A 22,401-nucleotide genomic window follows, 5' to 3' on the forward strand; every position below is an offset into this window, starting at 1 on the left:
TAATATTTTATTTATAATTTAATATTAATATTTTATTAAAAATTGAAATCAAGTGAGAGAAAGAGGAGAGAGAAAAAAATAATATTTTATACAAATGAAGTTGTAATTTTTCAAACTTGTAAGAAGTATTTTTGTCTTTATCAATTTTTGAATTTATTCCTCAATCATTGAATAGTTAATACCATGGGGGAATGTGGTATTAGCTATTCCTTGGTTTTGAAGGATTTTGAAAAATAGCCATTCCTATGGAATGGCTATACCTTGGATCATTTTTCAACCAAACAAAGGAACCAAAATTTCTTGGAAATAAAAGGGGAATGGCTAGCCATTGCCCCAACCAAACATGCTATTAGTGTTTATTTGGCTTAATTTTTTTTCAGTTTATTTACTTATTAAAAATAAAAGTTAGGTCAAACATGATTTTTTAAGAAGGTTTAAAAAAAATAATTTTTTTAAGAATAAAATTAAAAAAAAAAGAAACTTAAAAGGAAACTTCAAGGATGACCTTTTTCTTTTTTTTGAAAAAAACACATTAATTTTTCAAGAAATAGCCCTCTCTTGATTAATCTCCCTCTCCTATTCTTCTCTCTGCAAATTACCATTATTCAACGTAAATCATGATTTCTCTCTTCTCTATCTCTCTCTCAACAAAAACTAATAAAAAAACAAAAGAATCAACAACAGAATATCAAAATTTAAATTTTTTTTTGTTTTTACAAAGATTAAGAGACAAAAAAAATCTAAAATTCAAAACTGTATTTAGATACTATTTAAAGTTTTTCTCTCTTTTTCACCAAAAAAGATTTTAATGTTAAATATATTGTTTCCTCTTTTCTGTTCTTTTTTTAGGATTAAAGTATCATGGTTCAATTACTTGTTAGATCAACAAAAATCTAATACTATTGTTATTATACAAGTTTGAAAGTTGTTCTTTTTTTTTTATTGATTTGTTCGATTTTAACATATGAAATTATATATAAACTTGAAGCATTACATTATAGTTTATTAGGTGATTAAAGATGATATGAATACTTTTTATGGTAATTTTAACCTAAATTAGAGTTTATATAATTTATTTTGTTAAACAGTTTTAATTTAATTTTAAAAGTTATTATTTTTCATAAAAACTTAATAATAGCTTTTAAGTTAACAAAAAATTAAGCCAAAAAAACTCTTAATATCCTACATATGTTTTTCTTATTAGCATAAACTAAATTATCAATTACCATTAAAAAATAATTGAATAAGTCATCGGAGACTTTAGGATATAATTATCAAATCACATGATCATTGTTTTCTCTTTCGAACCTTCATCAGAAAGCTACTTATGTAAACTTTCACCACTACATGGATTGGATTTCTAAATTCAAACATCACACCAAGGAATAAAAATCCATTAATTCAAACGCTTCCCTTGTCTTCGTGCCATTAGTCCAATTGCAACCCATCACATGTTTTCAGAATTACAACACACAGTAATATTATATGGTTTTTAACTCAGTGCTACAGCCAGTCAAAATTGAGATTCCAAATCAAAATATGTTCCTTTCAATTCGTCAGTCTCTAGTCGTTCACAAACATGTCATGTTCAATGGTGCATCCCACTTTTCTTACAGTTGACACCTAGGCCCTAGCATATTGATTTGAAGGAAATAAATCACCTGTTTTATGGTTTAGACTTTTAGGCCCTAGCTATTGTAGTTTTCAACAGAGCCGGCCCTTGGGTAAAGTCACCCAAGCATGGGCTCTAGGCTCTCAATTTGGAGAAGTTTTATAATTTTATAATATAATTTATTTTATTCAAAATATATAAAAATAATTAATAATTAATAAAATTATTTATTTTTTTATTTTTTTAATTATGTGTCTAATAAATTTTAATTTTAATTTTTTAATTTTTAAAATATTATATTATTTCCAATCAACTAACGATCATATATATTTAATCATCTCCAACAACTATTTTTTTCTCACTTATTTCTCCTATTTCCAATCAACATATTTAATGATTTGTAACAACTATTTTTTTCTTATATATAAAACCAATTATTTATTTTTCAATGTATGATATCTATTTTTGAATTTTTTTTTCTTATTTGCTCTTTCTTCATTCTTCCTTTAACTTCAATTTTCTTTCAAAAAATACACAAGAAGTCCATTATGTTATTATCTTCATAAAGCCGAGAACCTCATTTGCAATTTGCAATAAACATTCAACAATTATGTACTATTATTCTAATATTTATAGACTTTTTTACTTTAATTTTTAATTTATATTATATTATTATATTGTCTTTGTTTTATGTGATAGTTGATTTATTTGAATTAAAAATTTTGATTGTTGATTTTGTATTAACTATTTAAAAAATATAAAAATTTTACATCTCAAAAAGTTAGAAGAATAAAAATTTAAAAATTTTTTAATTTTAATAAAAGAATATCTCATTGAATATTTCGTTTTAAACTTTTGAACTTATTGAACCGCCCCCTGATTTTCAATTGTCAATGTGTTTTTATACTATTTGGTTTTCCATCAAAGAGGATATCAAGACCTCTTTGTTCCCTTTTTGGGTCTAAAAGTCTAAAGAAATCTAAAGAGAAACTGTTGGCTGGTGAACATTATAGAAGACATACATACCTCTAGTTTTGTTGAATTTAATTAAACAAGAACAATCAATAACCACTTTCGAGGTTTACAATTGGCTCAAGCGTATGAGTTCTTAAACTCCGAGGTTATCTGCCTGCCATGGATGCTGCAAAAGTATTAGTGTCTTTCTTTGTCTGGTCCCTTCCAATTTTCTTAGTTAGCATAGTTACAATCACCTAGTGCATGTTTGATGTCACTACTCAAAGCTCAAAATCTTCAGATACTGAAACATCCCTTTAATTTGTTCTATTGTATCAATGCTCGATGTTTCCGAATGGCATTAGCCCCAGCAAACTAGCTTAGTCGTGCCATGTTCCGAGCCCTTGACAAGGGTTCACTGTCAGGATCTATGGAATACGAGTTAGGCCAGAAGAATTGGTGCAGAACTATAATGATTATAAAAATCATAGCCCTTGTCTTGGTTCATAAAATATAAAGAAATACCGTACTAAAATTATGATCACATGTAGATGTGGCTGGAGTTGATATTTACTTATGATACGTAACTATTGGCTCTGTGCCTTTCTCTCCATCACCGGCTTTTCGCCACACAGGTAACTTATCCTTTTTCATTGTCATTTTGTGTTACAGTAACTAAATCCGACTAGATTTTGTAGACAATTTGAAAATTGGTTGAACATAGTTAGCAAGCAGAAGCCTGGAATGAAACAGAGACATGAGAAAGTATTCACTAATTCGATTTACAGGCATACACAGGATTAGCTTGCTCCTGTTCGTTCTTTCCAAAGCGAAATAGGGATTGCATAGAGAACAAAAAGGCTTAGCTCTAAAACACTTAAGCCTATCTTGCTCCGTGGATTAGTACATTAATTACACGAACTAACTACCAACACTGATCAGTCTCCCAATTCCTACGACTACAATAACTTGAAAACTCGTATGCAGAAGCAGCTGCCTTTGTTGCAGATGTGAGAGGAGAGGAATGAAAGGGCCGGTTCCTCCTGTAAAGATCCCGGTCATAATTTGCACGTTTATCTGGGTCTGATAATGTAGAGTATGCTGCATGGATTTTCCTAAATTGATTAGCGGACATTTCTTTCTGATTGATGGACACAACATCAGGATGACACGTTCTTGCTAGTCTCCTATAGGCCGCCTTGATTTCGTTCCCGTTTGAGCTCATCGGAATCCCCAGAACCTCGTACAGTGATGTTGATGAAGCCATATTCAGTTCCAAGATACTTGGTTAAGTTTTTTCTCTCCAGGCTGTCTCAGGTTTTTCTGAAGAATAGACTTGGTGATAAGGCCAAAACTTTCAAACAGAGGAAGCTGATGGTTTTTGTGAGGTAACAAAGATTTTGAAGGGATGTGGGCTTTATATATAGCGGTGAGACATGTGATAAGTGGCTACCCATTTTTCTTTTTGAAAAGCAATGGCAACCGATTCAAGGTCGATCACGATTATGATTTGATAAATCCTTATTCAAAGGCTGCTGTCCCCTTGCTGAGTCAGCCTACTGTTATTTGGATAGGCTTACCCTCAGTGATTGGTCCCACTCCCACCTTCATCTCTGTCCCATCAATGCAGGAAATTTAGTGGTACATACTGATTTGTAGTTTTCTGCCATTGCAAGATGGACGTCAACTGCTTCACATGGGATTCCATCCAGTTTTTTCCAGTGTAAAATTCAACAACACGTTTAAAGAAAAATTTTCTTCGATATTTTTGGATGTGCCGAGACTTTTCTTACTTTCGAGACCTTTCTCTGATCATATTTATATATTGCAGTAAATGAAAATTTCACTCAATGTTTTGGTTTGAAGGTGGCCCTTTTCTTTTTGTAGCAAGTCGAGGTGACCCTTTTTATATATCAACTAGTTGGACTTAGCTGTGATCCAATCGTCTTAACATGTGGAACGATCAAATGATGCATGGTTGAGTCATTCTGCATGCGATCATAGCTGTACTTTTCTTGTTTTTGTTTTGCTTTTAATTTGAATAAGATGAATCCTTTTTTGTAACAGAAAGTCAATCTTTTGGGTGTTTTCCTTCAAATTTGATTTTGAAAATGCAAACACCATCCATTAAACTAATACTACATCTAAAGCTATCAGCCTCGGGTCCATATATACTCTGTTTTTGTTCTGCTCTCCCTGGAGATATAAGTAGCCTGCACATTTATCTGCAAATCATTTACAATCAAAATTGGGTTTCTGCCCATAGCATTTCGTGTTTCTTGTCTCAGCTTTCTAGGAATTCTAACAGAATCATCTGTCATCAAGGCATATTAACAAAAAACATTAACCGATTGATGAACACTTTAGGTTGCTCATGGTTTTGTCTTTCCCTCTTTGATTGATTTTACAACTGACAAGACATAATCAACAGGGTCTACATCCTTTCAATCTGTATGGGTTTTTTTGTCTTGTTACGTTTGTACTATAGCCCAAACCCAAGTCCCCACCACCTATTAATACTACTATTGTTTTATAAAATAAAATCGATTGTTTTATCAGAGCTTTCAAAGTTTTTGGATTGATTTAAATGTCCTTGATTGAATCGGTTATGGGCAATGAATTTACATATTCTTTATCACAATCCTCCAAAGCATCTTGGCATTTCAAGTCTATAACCACCATTCAAACTAGATTTTTGTCATCCTCTGGAGTGGCTCTGTTACCCTTACGGCTGCAAGAGGGGTCCAAGACTTCGTTATCTCTCTCCGTTTCGTGTTCCCTGATAAATTACAGTTTGAAGAAAGAGAATTGAAAAACATGAGTACTTAAATGGGCTGCAAAACCATTTCATCCAATTGGCACAAAAACCCAATTATTCCTCGTGGGCTTTGTGGGGAAAATAAATCGTCATGGGTAGTCAATGGCTTAGGTTTGCACCCAAAAAAAAACTTGGGTTATAGGCCTAAAGTCTTCTCTTTAGGCTCGATCCGATTCGGCCGAAACTGGGTTCAACGGTTCAAACCTTGCCGACTGGATTCCTTCTCCTTCATCTGTATGCAGCCTTCACCTGTACTGACCGTCGCTAAATTTCTCCACCCGCCAACAACTGACTACACTTTTTGTTTTTTTTCTGGTCTTTTTCAAAATTTGATGCTCCAATTTTAATTTTTTTAGACTCTTTTGGTGTGGGTTTTAATTTAGTAGCCTCTAATTTTCAGCTTGTTTCGGAGTTTCGCTTCACTTGATTGTATTGATGATGGCTATTCATTGATGATAAGATAAGAGGCATGATCGGGGTTGCATATACTGAGAAACTTTGAACTTGGTATTGATAATTTAAAATGCTTTCGGAGCTTTGCTAATTTGTTGATGATAATGATAATTTGTTATTCATGAAGTTGTGTGTTTTTGGTTCAATTAAAAGAAAAAAAAACATGAAAAAGTTGATGGCAATGAAAATTGTTCGATAATTTTTCTGGGTGTCAAGAGAAAAAAACTTTTTTTTTGTTTCGAATCCGTCGTTCGAAGTTTCGAGCTAAAAAATGCCAAGCAAGAAGAGGAGAAGAAAGGAAGAGAGACCCAAGATCCACCCAAGAAACAAATACTCCGACAACCCTCCCGATTTCGCTCTCTTAGCTTCTTTATACCCTTCGTTTAAAGACTTCGTCTTCTACAGTCGCGAAGGCCGACCCAGAATCGACTGGAGCGACTTCAATGCCACCCGCGAGCTCAGCCGCGTCCTTCTCCTTCACGACCATGGCCTCCACTGGTAAACCCCTCAGCTTGTTCCTTAAATATTGGCTTTTGGTTTGCAATTTTTTTTTTGTCAATTTGAATTGCATTTTGACAGGTGGATTCCTGATGGGCAGCTCTGCCCTACAGTGCCCAACCGGTCCAACTACATCCATTGGATAGAAGATCTTCTCTCTTCTGACATTATTCCCAAAACTAACAGCAATGGAGATAATGTGAGGGGATTTGATATAGGAACTGGAGCCAATTGCATCTACTCTCTTCTTGGTGCGTCGCTTCTGGGCTGGAGTTTCGTTGCATCAGGTAACATCTTTTGGTTTTCCGCTGTCGTTTACTTAGTTACTATATTTATAATCCATCAATGTGCCATGTGATATTCCGGGTTGTTATAAACATTGCTAAACTTGATTGCAGATATGACTGATGTAGCGTTAGAATGGGCTGAGAGAAATGTGAAAAGCAATCCACATATTTCAGAATTAATTGAGATTAGAAATGCTAGATGTTCTCCAAACACCCCTACCTCCGAGGGGTTAAATAATGGTGAGTCTGTTTATTCTGAGGAAGGAGAAGGTTTGCTATCCTCTTCCATAGATATGCCAGCAAGTGAAGATAAGAGTTATCATGGGCCTCCCATCCTTCTTGATGTGGTAAGGGATGGGGAGAGGTTTGACTTCTGCATGTGCAATCCCCCATTTTTTGAAAGCATTGAGGAAGCGGGATTGAACCCAAAAACTTCTTGTGGTGGGACTCATGAGGAGATGGTTTGTCTTGGTGGAGAAAAGGCTTTTATTACTCGTATTATTGACGATAGTGTTGTGTTGAAGCTGTCCTTCCGGTATTATTATTGACATCTCCATCTCTCTTAGCTTAAGTTGTTCCCTTCACATAATGCTAACCTTTATGTTTGAGTTTGTGCTTAGGTGGTATACTTCAATGGTTGGAAGGAAAGTGAATCTCAAATTCCTAATATCAAAGCTTCGAGAGGTCGGAGTTACTATAGTCAAAACAACTGAGTTTGTCCAAGGCCAAACATGTCGATGGGGACTTGCTTGGTCCTTTGTGCCACCTGCCAAGAAGATAATTTCACCTCATGTGACTGAGAAGAATATGCTTTCTTTCATGCTTGAGGTTTGGCTCTTTTCTTTAGTTTGTCTTAACAGTGTTAAATTTCTTTTGTCTACAAGCTTATTTGGATTTATGTTGAAGATTCGGAGATATTACATGATTCTTATGTTTGGTTGATTGGCATTAAATGGATTACCTACATTTGATTTTCTGCCCTGTTTTAAGTTAGACCTTTATGCAGCTTAAAATTTAATAGTACAACTCAAAGCCAAACCCTAAAGGTTGTGAGTTTTGATGCTTAGAATATTAAAAGACATAAAATGAAATACATGTACTGACCTTCAGATTGGAATGAATCCAAGGTTCAAATTTATATTCACATTAGTCAAAACATGCACAAGCAAACATTGATTCTATCTATTATGCACCCACAGATGCTTGTATGGAGATATAAAATAAATCTTTAGGCCTTCTGTTGCCTTACTTTTATCTATATGTTTATATCATGTGTTGCATTTTCCTTTTCCTAGTTGTGTAAAATCTCTCAGTTGAACTTTTCTTTTTTGTAGGGTCTTCAACGCCAGTTTGGTGCCATTCATGTATTGCAGTCAGTTGAATCCTTTTTCCATGCTGGCGGTGCATGTTGTAAATTGAATGCCTCTTCATTTACAGTTGATGTAAGAAATATTACTGTTCACTTATCATAGGTCTCTTTGATTTTTTGTAATTTTGCTCGTGCTTACATGCAGTAAAATCTCATTTTAATAGATTACTGCATCAACTGAGCAATGCAATGCTCTCCTGAACAATGAAGTAAAACATCTCGATGAAGTTGCTAGTTGCAGTGATGTGCAAGAGGCATCCTCAAACCTGTCCTTTCGTGTTTCAGTATGGTTACCTCCTTGCTTGGCTTGATAGAATAAGTCTGCAATTAAGACTCTATACATGATTGCAATAATTTTTTAACAGGTTTTTCAGCAAATCCCAGGCACACTTCTTGTGAAAGGATCATTACAGCATAGAGATAGCCCACTCTCAGGTTCACTTATTGAGCTCCTAATCTTTATAGAATTCAATATTCTTACGATTGTGTTAAAATTTCTAATATGATGGTGTTCTGCGATGGTGTTCTGTCAGCTTAATTGACCATTCACAACATTTTTTATTTTATCAAATATGAGTTGAACATATGACCATTAACTTGCATAATTCCTGTAATTGGTTGACCAAATACTGAGGAAAGGAAAGTTCTTAGAACCTATTGCCTTTACCGGATTAGAAGACTTGTCTAGGTCAAGGCCTAATACTTATATCATGTTCAGTTCAAGTAGCCAGTTATAGAATGTGAAACTCTACTAGCAAGATACAGAATGTGAAATTTTAGCTCAATTTTCTCTCCAAGTATATTCTTCTCAGTTAAAAAGAAAGTCTAGAGAACTCACCTTAGTACCCAAATATTGGCCGTGTACAGAGTATTTTATCTCCCACCTCATCTATGTGAGTTGTCCTATGATAAACAAAGTTATTGATTTTCTTCATACCGTCTTCATCAATCTTCAATTTTATTTGATTTCTGGCCAGTCTGTTCTTTTAACTTGGTAGTATCTGTATGTTTCTTTTTAATCAGAAATATGACGAATTTTTAATTTGAGATCACTCCTTATTGATGGCTTTGTGGCTATGATTTAAATCTACCATCCAAAATCTATAGTTACTCTGATATCATCAAATACCATTACTCTAGGCAATACGATTATTAATAAAAATTTATGCTGCTTACTGAAAACAATTGGTGAAGTTGTGAATATGCAATATAATGAACTGATGTGGGCTTAAAAGGGCTAGTCATTTTGATAATTTGAAGTTGGTTGTCCTATTCCCATCTCTACGATTTAAACTACATATTCAATATCATCAAGAATCACTAGCTTTGCACTCTTTCTTTTGCAGGATTGTTCTCCTCAATAATCCAACAGTTGGAGGATGCTTTGAGACGTAAATTTTGTAGAGAAAAGGCTGGCGCCAATTATTTGTAGACTCCAAACCTTATTCAGCAATGCAGCATTTAGATTTGATACATTTGAAGCTCATACTTAGGATAGGATCCAGTTCAGGTTCTGCCATGACACTGTCAATATCTGATCTTCGGGGTCTTACCTTCCATGGAATTTTGAACCGGATAAAACAGTGAAAAAATTGAATATTTGTATAACCTTCTGGTCTGAAGAAAGGCTAGAAGAACATTATAGATTGTATTTTAAAATGGCAAGCAGCAATTCTCGATTTTTAAAGATTGAGTGTGCATCATTCTACATTACTGGTCATCCAATGATTTTTCAGTGGGTGTCAGCCAGACAACTTCTCTTTGGCAATTTCCCTTGTTTGTCTTTATCTTGCAGTTTATTAATCGAAATCACACATCATTGAAAGAGAATATTCATCAACCATTGCAATATTGTCGGCATGTTCTGCTCAATGAAACTTCGAGGAAGGGCAACCACTGGTAGTCATTTTGAATGGTAAATGACTAATTGCATTCAGTCACACCTTTTCAACACTGCCTGGCCTTTGATTAGGGACTGATATCAAATTTATCAAGTATGAGATCATCTCTCAAGGATGGGGATCCCTTTCAATCATCCTTTTCGATTGAGTGGCCATAGCTTTTCTGATCCACAAATCTAATGGGTTTATCCTTTTTTTGGTAAAAGGGTATCTATTGAATTAAAAGCAAATTACATAAGTCTAGGCCAATATATTCCTAATACATCAGCTAATAATAAATAGAACATATTTGGTGGAGGGGCCTCAAAGACACATAGGCCTAAAGAGAGATTATACTTTGTTTAACTTTTCCTCCTTTTCCATTTTGAACTTCTCATTTGTTAAAAATCACGCTGAGCTAACAACTATGAAAGCTGCCATGACAACCAGCTAATAAGTGAAATTTGAAGGTTGTTTCCATATACTAGTACATAACAAAACAAATAAATTTACATGAAAACAAATGACTAGACAGCCAATTCCATGGATGAAGAAAACTAGTTACAAGAGAAAATATCACAAATTATTGTACAGAAAGAGAAGAAAATGAACTTCACAAATTCATCAACACTTCCCTTCAACCCTGGCGTGTGTAAAGCCAACACAAGCATCAACAAAATCCTCATCAATAAAATCTGTAGAGAAAATTTGCAACCGATCAGCACAACCTTTGGAAAAGCACTGAGTAATGAACAGCCTAGCATATCCATGAATCCGCCCAGTCACTGGTTTAACACATAACACGGGGTTATCTGCCTGGGGTGTGACTGTATTCTCCACCCTGTAAAAGAATTTCCTTGATGAAACTGGTTGTTGCTCGCCCAAATGCTTCAAATTGCTATCAAACTTTGTCGACGGTAAATCTGTGTCTATCCAGTTGTCCTTCACATAATTAGCACTCCAGAACGGAGAACCTGCCTTAGGCTTGGGAGACTTACTTGGTTTCCAAACGCAGATAATTCTCTTTGGCAACAATTCAGCAATTGTTTTGCCAAAGACGTGATCGTCCTGGTGGATCAGGAACTCCCCAAGTTTTTCCTCCAAGTACTTGTCAAATTCCGGAGGATCCTGGTGCCCGAATTCAGTGCGGATCTCAAGAATTATGATCTCTGACTGTGTCTCTGACAAGAACTTCTTTACATCATTGATCACAACGTCAACGCTGTAAGTCGACAGGATTCCATGGCAAACACGACGATTCTCATTAACTCGAACATCCAGGACCCTGGTGCCTTTAACAAGCTGTTGGTAGATGGACAAAGACTGGCATTGCGCAAAAGGGCGAGAGATACACGGTATTCCAATCTTGTTGGTGGCAGAATCATGAGTTCCAGGCCATACAATCTGGTTTATATGAACCTTCTCCGGACCGAGGCCAGCCATCCAATTCTTCCTATCTGCAGGACGGTAGTCGCTACCAGGAAATGTTTCCCCACAACTGTCATGAAGGTCGCACAGCGTTTTCTTCTCCGTCGAGATTGCCTTACGCCTTTCCATCTGTTTAGACACATGAGACCCCATTTTTCAATCAAAGTAGAAGCAGAAGAAGATTACTGAATCCTCTAAATCCTTCCTCCTCCTCCTCCTCCTCTTCTTCTTGATATTTCCCTTGTTTTCCTTCTGTTTCAAGTTGAAAATTAAAAGCTTTTCTTTATGGACTTGAATATACAGCATTATATTGTCAGATAGCTAATTTATTGTAGGGTCGGCCTTCTTGTATTCTAGATAATAAAACTGATAGAGAGACAGATTTCTCAACGTTTTTCTATAATTTCTTTTCCTCTCAATTATCTTTGATATTTTGGTTTCACACAGGACTCGAAAACTGTCTTTAGTCTTGGTGGGCCGCTTTGATTTTCATTGCATTATTGGTTTTATCTCTTGGATTCGTCCACCTGTATGGCTATCCAACATTGTCTAAACTTTGTTTTTTTTTTTTAATAGGCTCAATCCTTCTGATTTTTGCTAAGTCCACGAGTTGAATGAGGGGTCGTGATCAGTGGGCCGAATGAGCTGGCACTTAGGCAATAGAAGCCACACTTCTCTCTGATGAAAGCATATCCCATTCGTCCATATTCCATTTCTGGTTCAACCACTTCGGAAAGCGAAAGCACCTAAATTATTAATCCTTTCTTTCCATTAAAGTAACGCTTGCTAGCCAGAGCTTAAGCTTTAATCAATTCACTCTTCAATGATCAATGAGTAGCCACAGTAAAACAGATGTTATTACCAGCCATAGAATATGCCCTCATTAGTTGACTTGGCCCCTCTAACCGGGAAATATCCCCTTCCTGTCCGAAGGACCCAACGCTCCTATTCCTTTTCACATATACTTTTGATATGGTAAGCAAAAAGGTTCTGCTCCAAAAAGACCAGCCTGCTTCATTATAGAAAGAATGAAGAACCTGCAAAAAGATGCTTAACAAACCAGCTGGATGGCCATTGGAGCACCAAGAAAGATGGCCCCCAATGGATGATTATATAACCTCATTGAATAACGTGGAGCACACAATGAAGATGGAAGGGGCCTACCATGTGCACAGATGATCTGTAGACTAAGCTTCAGTGATTATAGAATGTTAGTAATTTCAAGCTGGATTGCTACAATGAATAACAAAAAAATTAAGCATGAGATTGTCATAAGATATAAGAGGCTAGCTTCAATAAATCAACGGCTATGAGGAACTCTATAACTTTAATATTTGTAATGTGGAACAAAGGGAATAAGGTAAAAAGAGAATACCAGGCTTCCACGAGAGCTCAAGCCTGCAGTTGAGGTGTTTGACTTGACGATAAAGAGTGTTTAATTTATTCCTCAGCATACACTCAGCTGCCAGGGAATGTGAAATTATGGTATTTACGTCACAAAGGGCCAACAAATTTGCAGCAAGAAATGACCAAAACAGATGGATATGAAGATCTAAAGGCAGAATGGGAACTTCATCCAGTGAATCTCTGCTTTGCAGAACCATTTAACTGTGACTGAACATAATTAGTTGTCAGAACTCAACCTGATATCAGATTTGGTTAAGTAGCAACATACATTTTTGCAAAACCAGGGTGCCTCAGGACAAATCAAAAGCTACAGTCATTGATAATTTGAAATCAACTATTCCAAGAATTCGATAAAACAAAGTAAATAAGTTATGTTTCTAATCAACTTAATATAGACAACAGAATTGCTATCATGTTCATCAGCTCATCCTCATTTTGTCCCTACCACATAAATAATAGATTTAAGAAATCATGAGGCAGTTGCTTATATAACGTGTGAAACAACAGGGGAAAAAGAAGGAAAACCTCAGTGTAATGCGTTCAGCAATGTTAAAAAGAAAAAGAGAACCGCTTCTTCAACATTGCCCAACTTCAACAGGAATATACATATGGCAACATGAAAATCAGTAATAAAAATGTTATACAAATTGTATCTGGGATTAAGACTACTCAGTGAGCCCATGCCTGTTCAAAAGAATATTTAGGGAGGTGCCTGCAAGCCTGCAGATTTGCGGGAGGAGAGTTAGTGAAGGTAGACCATCTAATGTGTAGAAAACTAGGTGAAACGAAGGAAAGCCTCAGTGAGCCCATGCCTCTGTTTAAGCGCTTGATCTTAAGTCCACCGGATGAATTGCAATTGGCCCATTTAATTTGTATGGAAACGCAATGCTGCCTGAAACTTTGCAAAGAGAGTATTTGCATCTGACCTTTGACAATTATGAACAAATCCAAATAATGCAGCAGAATCTCTTCATTTGTGAACAAACGTGTGCCAAAAAATAATGCAACATGGAAAAAGACAGTATACCAAGTTTTTTTCAATTAACACTTGGATGAAACAATTGCTTACAAGGAAGCATAACATCTTGCCCGTTGTGAACAATCTAGACATTTGGAATGAAACCTCAATAGACATACGAATGTCATTGTGAAAGATTCAACTCTACAGAATCTAATCAATTAAACCTTTGATGCTAAAATTGCCTCCAATACAAAAAGGCTGAAGGATAAATGATACAGACAGAAAAAAAAAAGAAAAACTGATTATTGCAGGTCTCCCAGAAAATAATCCCAGCAAAGATGAAAGTGGCTAACTTGTACTTTCAATCTCAAACAATGAAGCATCTTCATCCAGCTGACCAGCTAACTGATCCAAGATTGAGTATATTGCTCCTTTCAAAGGGTGCAAGGTATCTGATACAGTGAAAGTGTGCACTTTATTTTCAAGTTCTATCCAACTAAGAGCTACCTCTTTCCTAACTTGTCTTTTATTCATAAGGTGTCTCACCTTCTCAACCAATTCCCACTTCCCAAGCGCGCCATATATACTTGAAAGCAATACATATGCTGCAGAGGACTGAGGCTCCAACTCAATAAGTTGCTCAGCTGCTTTTTTTCCCAGTTCTATATTTCCATGGATTCTAGAAACACCAAGTAATGCATTCCAAACCCGGCTATCAGGCTTACATGGCATCTTTTCCAGATGGTTCATCAACTGGTCGAAACAACCAGCTCGACCCAAGAGATCAATTAAACATGCATAATGCTGTTGATCAGGAATTATGCCATAATTAGACGAAATGCATTCAAAATACCTAATTCCTTCCTGAACAAGACCAGAGTGGCTACATGCATTGACAATAACAAGAAAAGTGGTCCTATCTGGCTTCACCCCTTGTTTTACCATGTCATCAAACATTTTCACTGCCTCTTCACCATACCCATGCTGTGCCAACGCAGAAATCATTGTGTTCCATAGTACAGGATCCTGCTTATTATCCGTTAGATCAAAAATCCGTTTGCTGGCTTTGAGACTGCCACATTTTGAATACATATCAATGAGAGAACTGATGACTATCATGTTTGGCCTAAAATTAGTTCGTATCAAACAGGCATGTATTTGTTTACCATGTGTAAGTGAAGCTACACTAGCACAAGCACATAGACAACTACTAAACGTAAACTGATCAGGTCTAACTCGACACACCATCATCCTTGTAAACAATTCAAGCGCCTTATTCCCCATACCATTTCTAGCATACCCCGAGATCAAAGCTGTCCAAGAAACAGGATTTTTCTGAGGCATCTTATCGAACAAATCATTAGCTGATTCCATATCTCCCCATTGAGAATACCCTGAAACCAAAGTCGTCCAAGCAAGAACATCCTTCACTTTCATCTCATCAAACAACCTCCTAGACTCCCCCATCATCCCACACTTCACATAACCATCAACAACAGAACTCGAAATCACCAAATTTGACAAAAACCCAGAAACGAGAACCTGCCCATGAACCTGTCTAGTAAGCTGCAATTCCCTCAACTTAACACAAACAGTCAAAACACCAGCAAAACTAAACTCATTGTATCCAATACACAAATTCCTTAACTCCTTGTAAAACCTCAGCGCTTCCTCAAAAAACCCGCTTTGCGCGTAAGCAATCACCATAGTATTCCACGAAACGACATCCCTTTCAGGCATTTGATCAAACAACTTCCTAGCAGGCTTTATCATGCCCAATTTAGCATACCCAGATAACATATTATTAAAAGAATATAAATTTCTACCACCCATTTTATCGAACACTCTACGAGCGCCGATATAATCGCCGCAGTTAGAATACATATTGATCAAATGATTGGATAAAAAAGTGTTGGGGCTTTTGAGTCCGGTTAGTTTTAAATGAAGGTGTAGAAATTTGCCTTCTTTGAGAGACTTGGTTTTTGCGCATTGTTGTAAGAGAGAAGCTAGAGTTTGAGAAGGTAAGCGAATGCCCTTTCTTGTTAACAACTCGAGAGAAGAGATTGCTTGGGAAAGGTGGCCTCGAGAAGTGAGATTGAGAAAGGATTTTATCAGACAAGGGGGTTTCTTGGAGAACCGGTTTCTAGGATTTGGACGAAGTGGGGGAGAGAGTGAGGGCATTGGAGAGAGAAACCATGTGAGAAATTGGAAGAGGAAACAAGTGATTCTTTTGTTTTCATGTCAGGTTAGCTCCGACAAGGCATTACGGTGAAGGATGTGTTTACCGGGCAAATTTTGGAGTTTGCCATTTTGTGGGAATTGATCCATTTGGATCTCTATTTCTTACCGGATACAAGTTCTAAGACTTTGGAAATCAAATCTAAACTTCGTTCAAATTTTTGAATTTATACTTAGGAATATAAATTTTATGATTTAATTTTTTTAAATAGATAATCAAATCCTATATTTATAATTCTATTTATATAGTATAATAATATATATATTCACGAATATTAGTTAAAGTGTTGTTTATTATTTTTTAAATTGTCATTTTAAATATTTTTAATTATAAATATTAATAAAATTTATCCAATTTATAAATAAAAATTCTACTTTCATTAAAAAGATATTCATATATAATGTGTTTATGTTCTTAATAAGTTACAAATAATTAATTTATTAAGAACGGATAGTTAATTGATGATGGCATCACTATTGAATCAAATGAAATACTTATCAGATGAGCTACGTAAACCCAAAGATGCAAACAGCAATTCCAATAGCTAGCGTTGGTCTAAAAACTTTAAACCATGTTCCTAATGATACCTTGAATCAAATCCAAAATTGGTTCATTAATTGGTGACTTTGAATAATTCCATTCTATGGAAAATCCTATGTATAAGCAATTGAACATTAAAGCACATCTACCATTGCTTTTAAAAAAGAAAGCAGTTTACTTGTGGGAAAGTTATATGATATAATGATGATTATTAAAGTTGTATGATTATTATTTAAATTCTTTCTTGGATGGTAAGAGTTTTCCTATTTTAAGTGTTTGAGATTTTAAAAAAATGGTTAATCTTAATTTCTTCCTCCTTAGACCCCAATATGGGTCTGGCTATCATAACTAGTACTGGTAACGACTATGAATCCAACAAAGCCCAAATGTCAAACACTAAAAGATTAAAATATAACAGTAGTTTATGAGTTTAGACAACAAAAATGCTAGGAAAAAATTGAATTTTCCTTTTGAATTTTTAATCAATAAAGTACTATTAAATATACATAGCTTATTTTATTATGTTTTAATCTTTAATCAATTAATTAACATTCAAAATACATATCTTATTTAAGATATATATTATAATGAAATATGTTACAATATGATATGAAACTCGATATAAAAAAATAAAATTTTAATACACCGTACATATCTTGATTTAATAAACATAAGTGCAATTGATAGAGAATGATGCAAAAACATGAATATTGATTAAATTTTTATTAATTATATTTCTAAATTATCATTTTAAATATTTTTAATTATAAATATTAATGAGATTTATCCAATTGATAAATAAAAATTATAATTTGATTAAAAAGATCTCCATAAATAATGTATTTATATGATAAATAAACAAGTGTTAAAGTTTATACTAGAAAAAAAAAAGAGAATGTGTTAAAGTTTTTATTGAATTGCTTTATTTTCAAAAATTTTTACGTTAACGTAAAAAAAGTAATAATATTTAAGTTAATATGATATATTTTGCACGTGAAACAAACCTTTACATGTAAATGCAAATTTGGTTAATGCACACTTTATTAATTTTAGTTCTTTGTGTCATGTGAAATTCTATATATGCTCAACATATAATTATAATCTAAAAATAGATAAAAGAAAACCCAAAGTCACCATGACAAAAAGTAATAGTTTAAACAAAAACTAATATTCTGTGTACAAGTTCCTTAATGAATGAAATTAATTTTTGACAAGAAGAATATAAATGGTTATTGAATTATTTCGAAATTAATATATAACGACACTATATAAGAAGGTCATGTGAAGTTGCCTTAGTAGCACACTTTTACAGGCGTTAAGTAACCTTCGAAAAACTCTAATAATATAATGTTCTAGAATTATTGCAAGAGCCAGCCACTGGGTTTAATCATAACCATGCATTCCCTATAAATAAAAGAGTTTCCTCTCCTTTACATAACATTGAGTTCATAAGCAATATATACCGCATTCACACTTTATTCTTTGTGTTTTGCTCGAGAAGATATCTAAATGCGAGTGAGTGATTCCTTGGTGAGTTAAATAAAGTCGATTTAGGTACACTCAAAGTGGGGTAAATAGCTTAAAGTCGCATGATATAAAGAGTTTCTGTCATTTGTAACATTAAATTTATAAGCAATACATACAACATTCCCACATTATTTTTGTATTTTTCTAAATAGCTTTGTGACCACATATTTTGCTTGGTGAGATAAATAAAACAAATTTAGTCAGTGTGGTAAATAGCTTAAAACCAGTTGCATATTTGGGAAGTAGAATCAAGCAAATGGTGAAAAAAAAGTTAAGGGGATTGATAAACTTAATTTGGAGAAGTACATAAGTCATTATCCTTTACAATTGACATAGTCACTACTCATTACCAACATTTCAGTAAAGAACAAGTAGAACATTAGTGATAAAAATTGCATAATCAATAATTGCCACGTCTATAATGATAATCTTGGAGTAAATAATCGTTGACTGGTTAGAATGTCAAGATTATGGTATTTCATGGTAGAATATAAATCGTCTAATTTTCTTTAGACAACATGAGAAGACAATGTGGACCAATTAAATATTTTGAAAGCAAAATGACGTAAATCACTAAAAGAATACGCAAGGTCTCAACATACTTAAAAATAAGTAAATTATTGCTCTCTTGTCAAATTCTTTTACTGTCTGTAATGAGATTTATTTCATCATTGTTCGTTACTGGTATAAAGGTTGAGAATATGCAAAATAGTAGAGAAAGAATTGCATAATCAAGTTCGGCTTAAGTTGAGGTCATTGCCAAAATAAGCATGTCATACCCTCCCAAGAAATAAAGCACATTTTATATTGGTGGAGTCGATATCCTTCCAAGAAATAAAACGTAATATATACCGGTGGAGTAGACAACTCTGTTATCATGAAGTTAAAAGACACACAAACCAAAAAGCTATTACATAACTTGCCACTGCTAAGAAACTGATGGTAGTTTAGGAAGATATTGTTAAAAAAGTAATTTCTTAAAAAATTTAAATATAAATGTGTGAGAATAATGATAAAATTACATAAAATTATAATTACATTTTTTAAAATATTGATAATGGTAATAAGTACTATACCCAAACAAAAATTAAAAAAAATCAATATTTACTTGTCCAAATATTTAATATTAAAAGAGTAATTTTTTAAAAATTTTAAAATAAATGTGTGAGAATAAAGATAAAAAAAATATAAAATTGAATATAACTTTGGCATAATGCTCAAATAAGATTCTAAACTATTCAAAAAAATTCAAATAAGTTCTTATTTTTTTATTGTTTTCAATCAAACCTTTATTTTTTTATTTTGAGTCAAATAAATCCTTATGAATAATGATTAACTAATTTTCATTGGTCAAAATATTACTTGTTATTTTATATTCACATAATAGAGATATGATGTTAATATAGAGGGTGAAAAATGTCGCATGGTCATGTTATCATACCTAATTAGTATGTCATGTTATCATCAATTATAATATGTTAGGATGTTATATCAGTGTCATGCGATATAAAATGATAAATGATATTTTTACTAAGTTAATAATTAGTTATAAATGTTTATTTGACTTAAAATAAAAGTATAAAAACTTATTTGACACAAAATAAAAGTACAAAGGTTTGACTGACTGTAAGAAAAATATAAAAACTTATTTAAATTTTTTTAAATAGTTTAAAGGTTTTTTTTGGATATTATGCCTATAACTTTCCTAAAATCTTGACCTAAATATATAATAATAACAGTAAAAAATCAGGTTAAACAAATTAAAATAAAAAATCAATATGTTTTTTACAAGATTTTAAAGTAATCTTTATCTACTTAAAACTAGCTAACAAAAGTTATTACATAACAGTTTAAAATTTAAATGTTAAAATAGCAACAATTTTTAAATTTTAATATATCTACTTAAAACTAGCTAACAAGAGTTATTATATAAAAATTTCAAAATTAAATGTTAAAAATGCAATAATTTTTAAATTTTAATGTAAATACATGGAAATAACGAAATAAATATGTATAGTTAAAATAAGCCTTTTTCAAATATTAATCTACATGTACAAAAATAAAAGCAAAAAGTTGGAACACAACCAAATTATTAGGTTTTATTTTTGTAAAAGATTTTAAATTAATTTGTATTCTCTTCTTACAGAATAAATTAAAAACTTTATTGTTAAAAGTAATATTTTAAATTTTAATGTAAATGTATGAGAATAAAAATAAAAATAAAAATATTAATAGTTGAGATTAGTATTTTTAAAATATTAGCATAAATGTATGAGAATAAAAGTAAAAAGTCATATATGACAATCTGAAAAAAAAAAAAACAAAATCAATATTAAGTTTTATAAAATGATCTGTAAAGAATTTGTATACATAATATATTTAAAATATTAATTTTTAAAAAAGTAACGTTTTTTAAATTTTAAAGTAAATGTATAAGAATAAGGATGCAAATACCAATATTTGAAATTCGCATTCTTAAAATTTTGATGTAAATGTATAAAAGTAATGGAAAAAAGTCATGTTCGACAAATTAAAAGCAAAAATAAACTCAATTTTAAGTTTTTTTTTTAATTTTAAAATACTTGTATATTTTAAAAGTATTTCTGAAAAATTCTTACATAAAATATTTAAAATGTTAATGTTAAAAAAAATAATTCTAACTTAAATGGAGAATAAGATAAAACGCTTATAGTTGAAACTAACCTTTTTAATAACTTGACTTAAATGTAGAAGTATAATAGTAAAAACTCATATACGACAAACAAATATGAAAAACAAAATCAATATTAAGTTTTTCTAAAAATATTTGTAAGAAATTTGTGTCTTCTCAAACTAGTTCGTAAGAATTTTTACATAAAACATTTAACATATTAATGTTAAAAAGATAATATTTTTTAATTTTAACATAAATGTATGAGAATAAAAATAAAATTACTTCTAATTGAAATTAGTTTTGTCAAAATTTTGATGCGAATATATAAGATTAAAAGTAAAAGGTCAAACAAACTCAAATTAAAAATAAAATCAATACTAAATATTTTTTATAAAAATTTTAAGAAATTTTTATTATTTCAAACCTTAAAAATTCTTACATAAAATATTTAAAAAATTTATGTTACAATAATAATATATATTTTTAATTTTAACAAGAATGTATGAGGATAAGAATAAAAATACTAATAGTTGAAACTAGCCTTTTAAAAATCTTGATGTAAATTTATAAGAACAAAAGTAAAAAAATCATATTACACAAACAAAAAAAAATCAATATTTAGTTTTTTTATAAACATAATGTAAATTAATTTTTATCCTCTCAAATTTGCTAGAAATATCCTTACATTAAAAATGAAAATATTAATGTTAAACTGAGACTTTTTTTTTAAATTTTAACATAAATATATAAGAATAAGGATAAAACTATATAAAGTTGAAATAAATATTATTAAAATAGATGCAGATGTATAAGAATAAAAGTAAAAAAGTCATATTTCCCTCTTTAAAAAAGTAATATATAGTTTTTTATATTTTAAAATAATATTTAGTTAAAATAAATAATTTTAAAATCTTGAGATATGTGTATCAAAATAATAACAAAAAGTACTATTACCCAACTAAAATAAAAAAAATCGATGCTTACTTATCTAAATATAATTACTATCAACATATAGCTTCAAGTTTGAATGGAATTTTATTCTTTTTATAGATTTATCTAAATAGAAATTACTATTATAATTAAATAATTTTAAACATGTTTTTTTCAAAGGTAATTTTAAACATATATGACCGACCAATTGTATGAAATAGAATAAATAAAAATAAAAAATACATCAGTTAACTAACAAATGAACGTTTGGATAAGAGTTGAAATTATAATATAACATAAAATATTATTATAGTTTAAATTAATTTTACGGTATTTGAAAATGAATTTCATTAAAATTTAAGTATTCATATCCTACTCACCACAATTATTAATATGTATAGAAAATTTAAATCCAAACCTAAACCCAAAATAAAAAATAAAAATAAAATAAATTTTATGTATATTATTTAATTAATAAATGAAATTTAACTAAAAAATTTAAAATTTAAAATCATATTTAGAATAACTAATGAATTTAATAAGTATTGCATTAATTATAAATAATTTATAAATAAAAATAAATATATAAAACTAAAATTTAATATTAAAAATTATTATTTATAATTAATATCATATAATCACTATCCTAAGTTACAACAAGTAATAATTTTATTTATTGAAATTTTATCCAAATCAGATTATAAAATATTTAAAATTTTTTTAATCGAGTCTAGTAATATAAGATATTTCATTATAAATGATCTATTATTGCTTTTCAAAAAAACAAATTATGTTATAAATATATGTATAAATGTTTATTATGTTATAATTTAAGAAGTTCAAAT

General features: G+C 31.7%; 4 protein-coding genes across 5 annotated transcripts; 1 reads left to right on the plus strand and 3 right to left on the minus strand.

Annotated features, from left to right (window-relative positions):
• LOC18607581 (chaperone protein dnaJ 11, chloroplastic) lies at nt 3,492-3,833 on the minus strand. Its single transcript, XM_007041832.2, has one exon. The coding sequence runs from the start codon at nt 3,831-3,833 to the stop codon at nt 3,492-3,494; it is 342 nt and encodes a 113-aa protein (XP_007041894.2).
• On the plus strand, nt 5,408-9,689 carry LOC18607582 (methyltransferase-like protein 16 homolog). Of its 2 annotated transcripts, XM_007041833.2 has the most exons (8): nt 5,507-6,335; nt 6,417-6,622; nt 6,734-7,157; nt 7,243-7,450; nt 7,957-8,064; nt 8,156-8,275; nt 8,357-8,426; nt 9,338-9,689. In XM_007041833.2, the coding sequence occupies exons 1-8, from the start codon at nt 6,109-6,111 to the stop codon at nt 9,421-9,423; spliced, it is 1,449 nt and encodes a 482-aa protein (XP_007041895.2). In that variant the 5' UTR covers nt 5,507-6,108; the 3' UTR covers nt 9,424-9,689. The 2 variants fall into 2 exon arrangements, with proteins under 2 accessions (XP_017972019.1, XP_007041895.2); XM_018116530.1 differs by lacking the exons at nt 8,357-8,426; nt 9,338-9,689 and having other exon boundaries at nt 5,408-6,335; nt 8,137-8,229.
• Nucleotides 10,311-11,661, minus strand: LOC18607583. The gene has a single exon (XM_007041836.2). It carries the CDS (start codon nt 11,450-11,452, stop codon nt 10,496-10,498), a length of 957 nt encoding a protein of 318 aa, XP_007041898.2. The 5' UTR covers nt 11,453-11,661; the 3' UTR covers nt 10,311-10,495.
• On the minus strand, nt 13,729-16,025 carry LOC18607584 (pentatricopeptide repeat-containing protein At2g21090). The gene has a single exon (XM_018114664.1). The coding sequence runs from the start codon at nt 15,846-15,848 to the stop codon at nt 14,016-14,018; it is 1,833 nt and encodes a 610-aa protein (XP_017970153.1). The 5' UTR covers nt 15,849-16,025; the 3' UTR covers nt 13,729-14,015.

Source organism: Theobroma cacao, chromosome 2 (assembly GCF_000208745.1).
Source record: "Theobroma cacao cultivar B97-61/B2 chromosome 2, Criollo_cocoa_genome_V2, whole genome shotgun sequence".
NCBI lineage: Eukaryota > Viridiplantae > Streptophyta > Magnoliopsida > Malvales > Malvaceae > Theobroma > Theobroma cacao.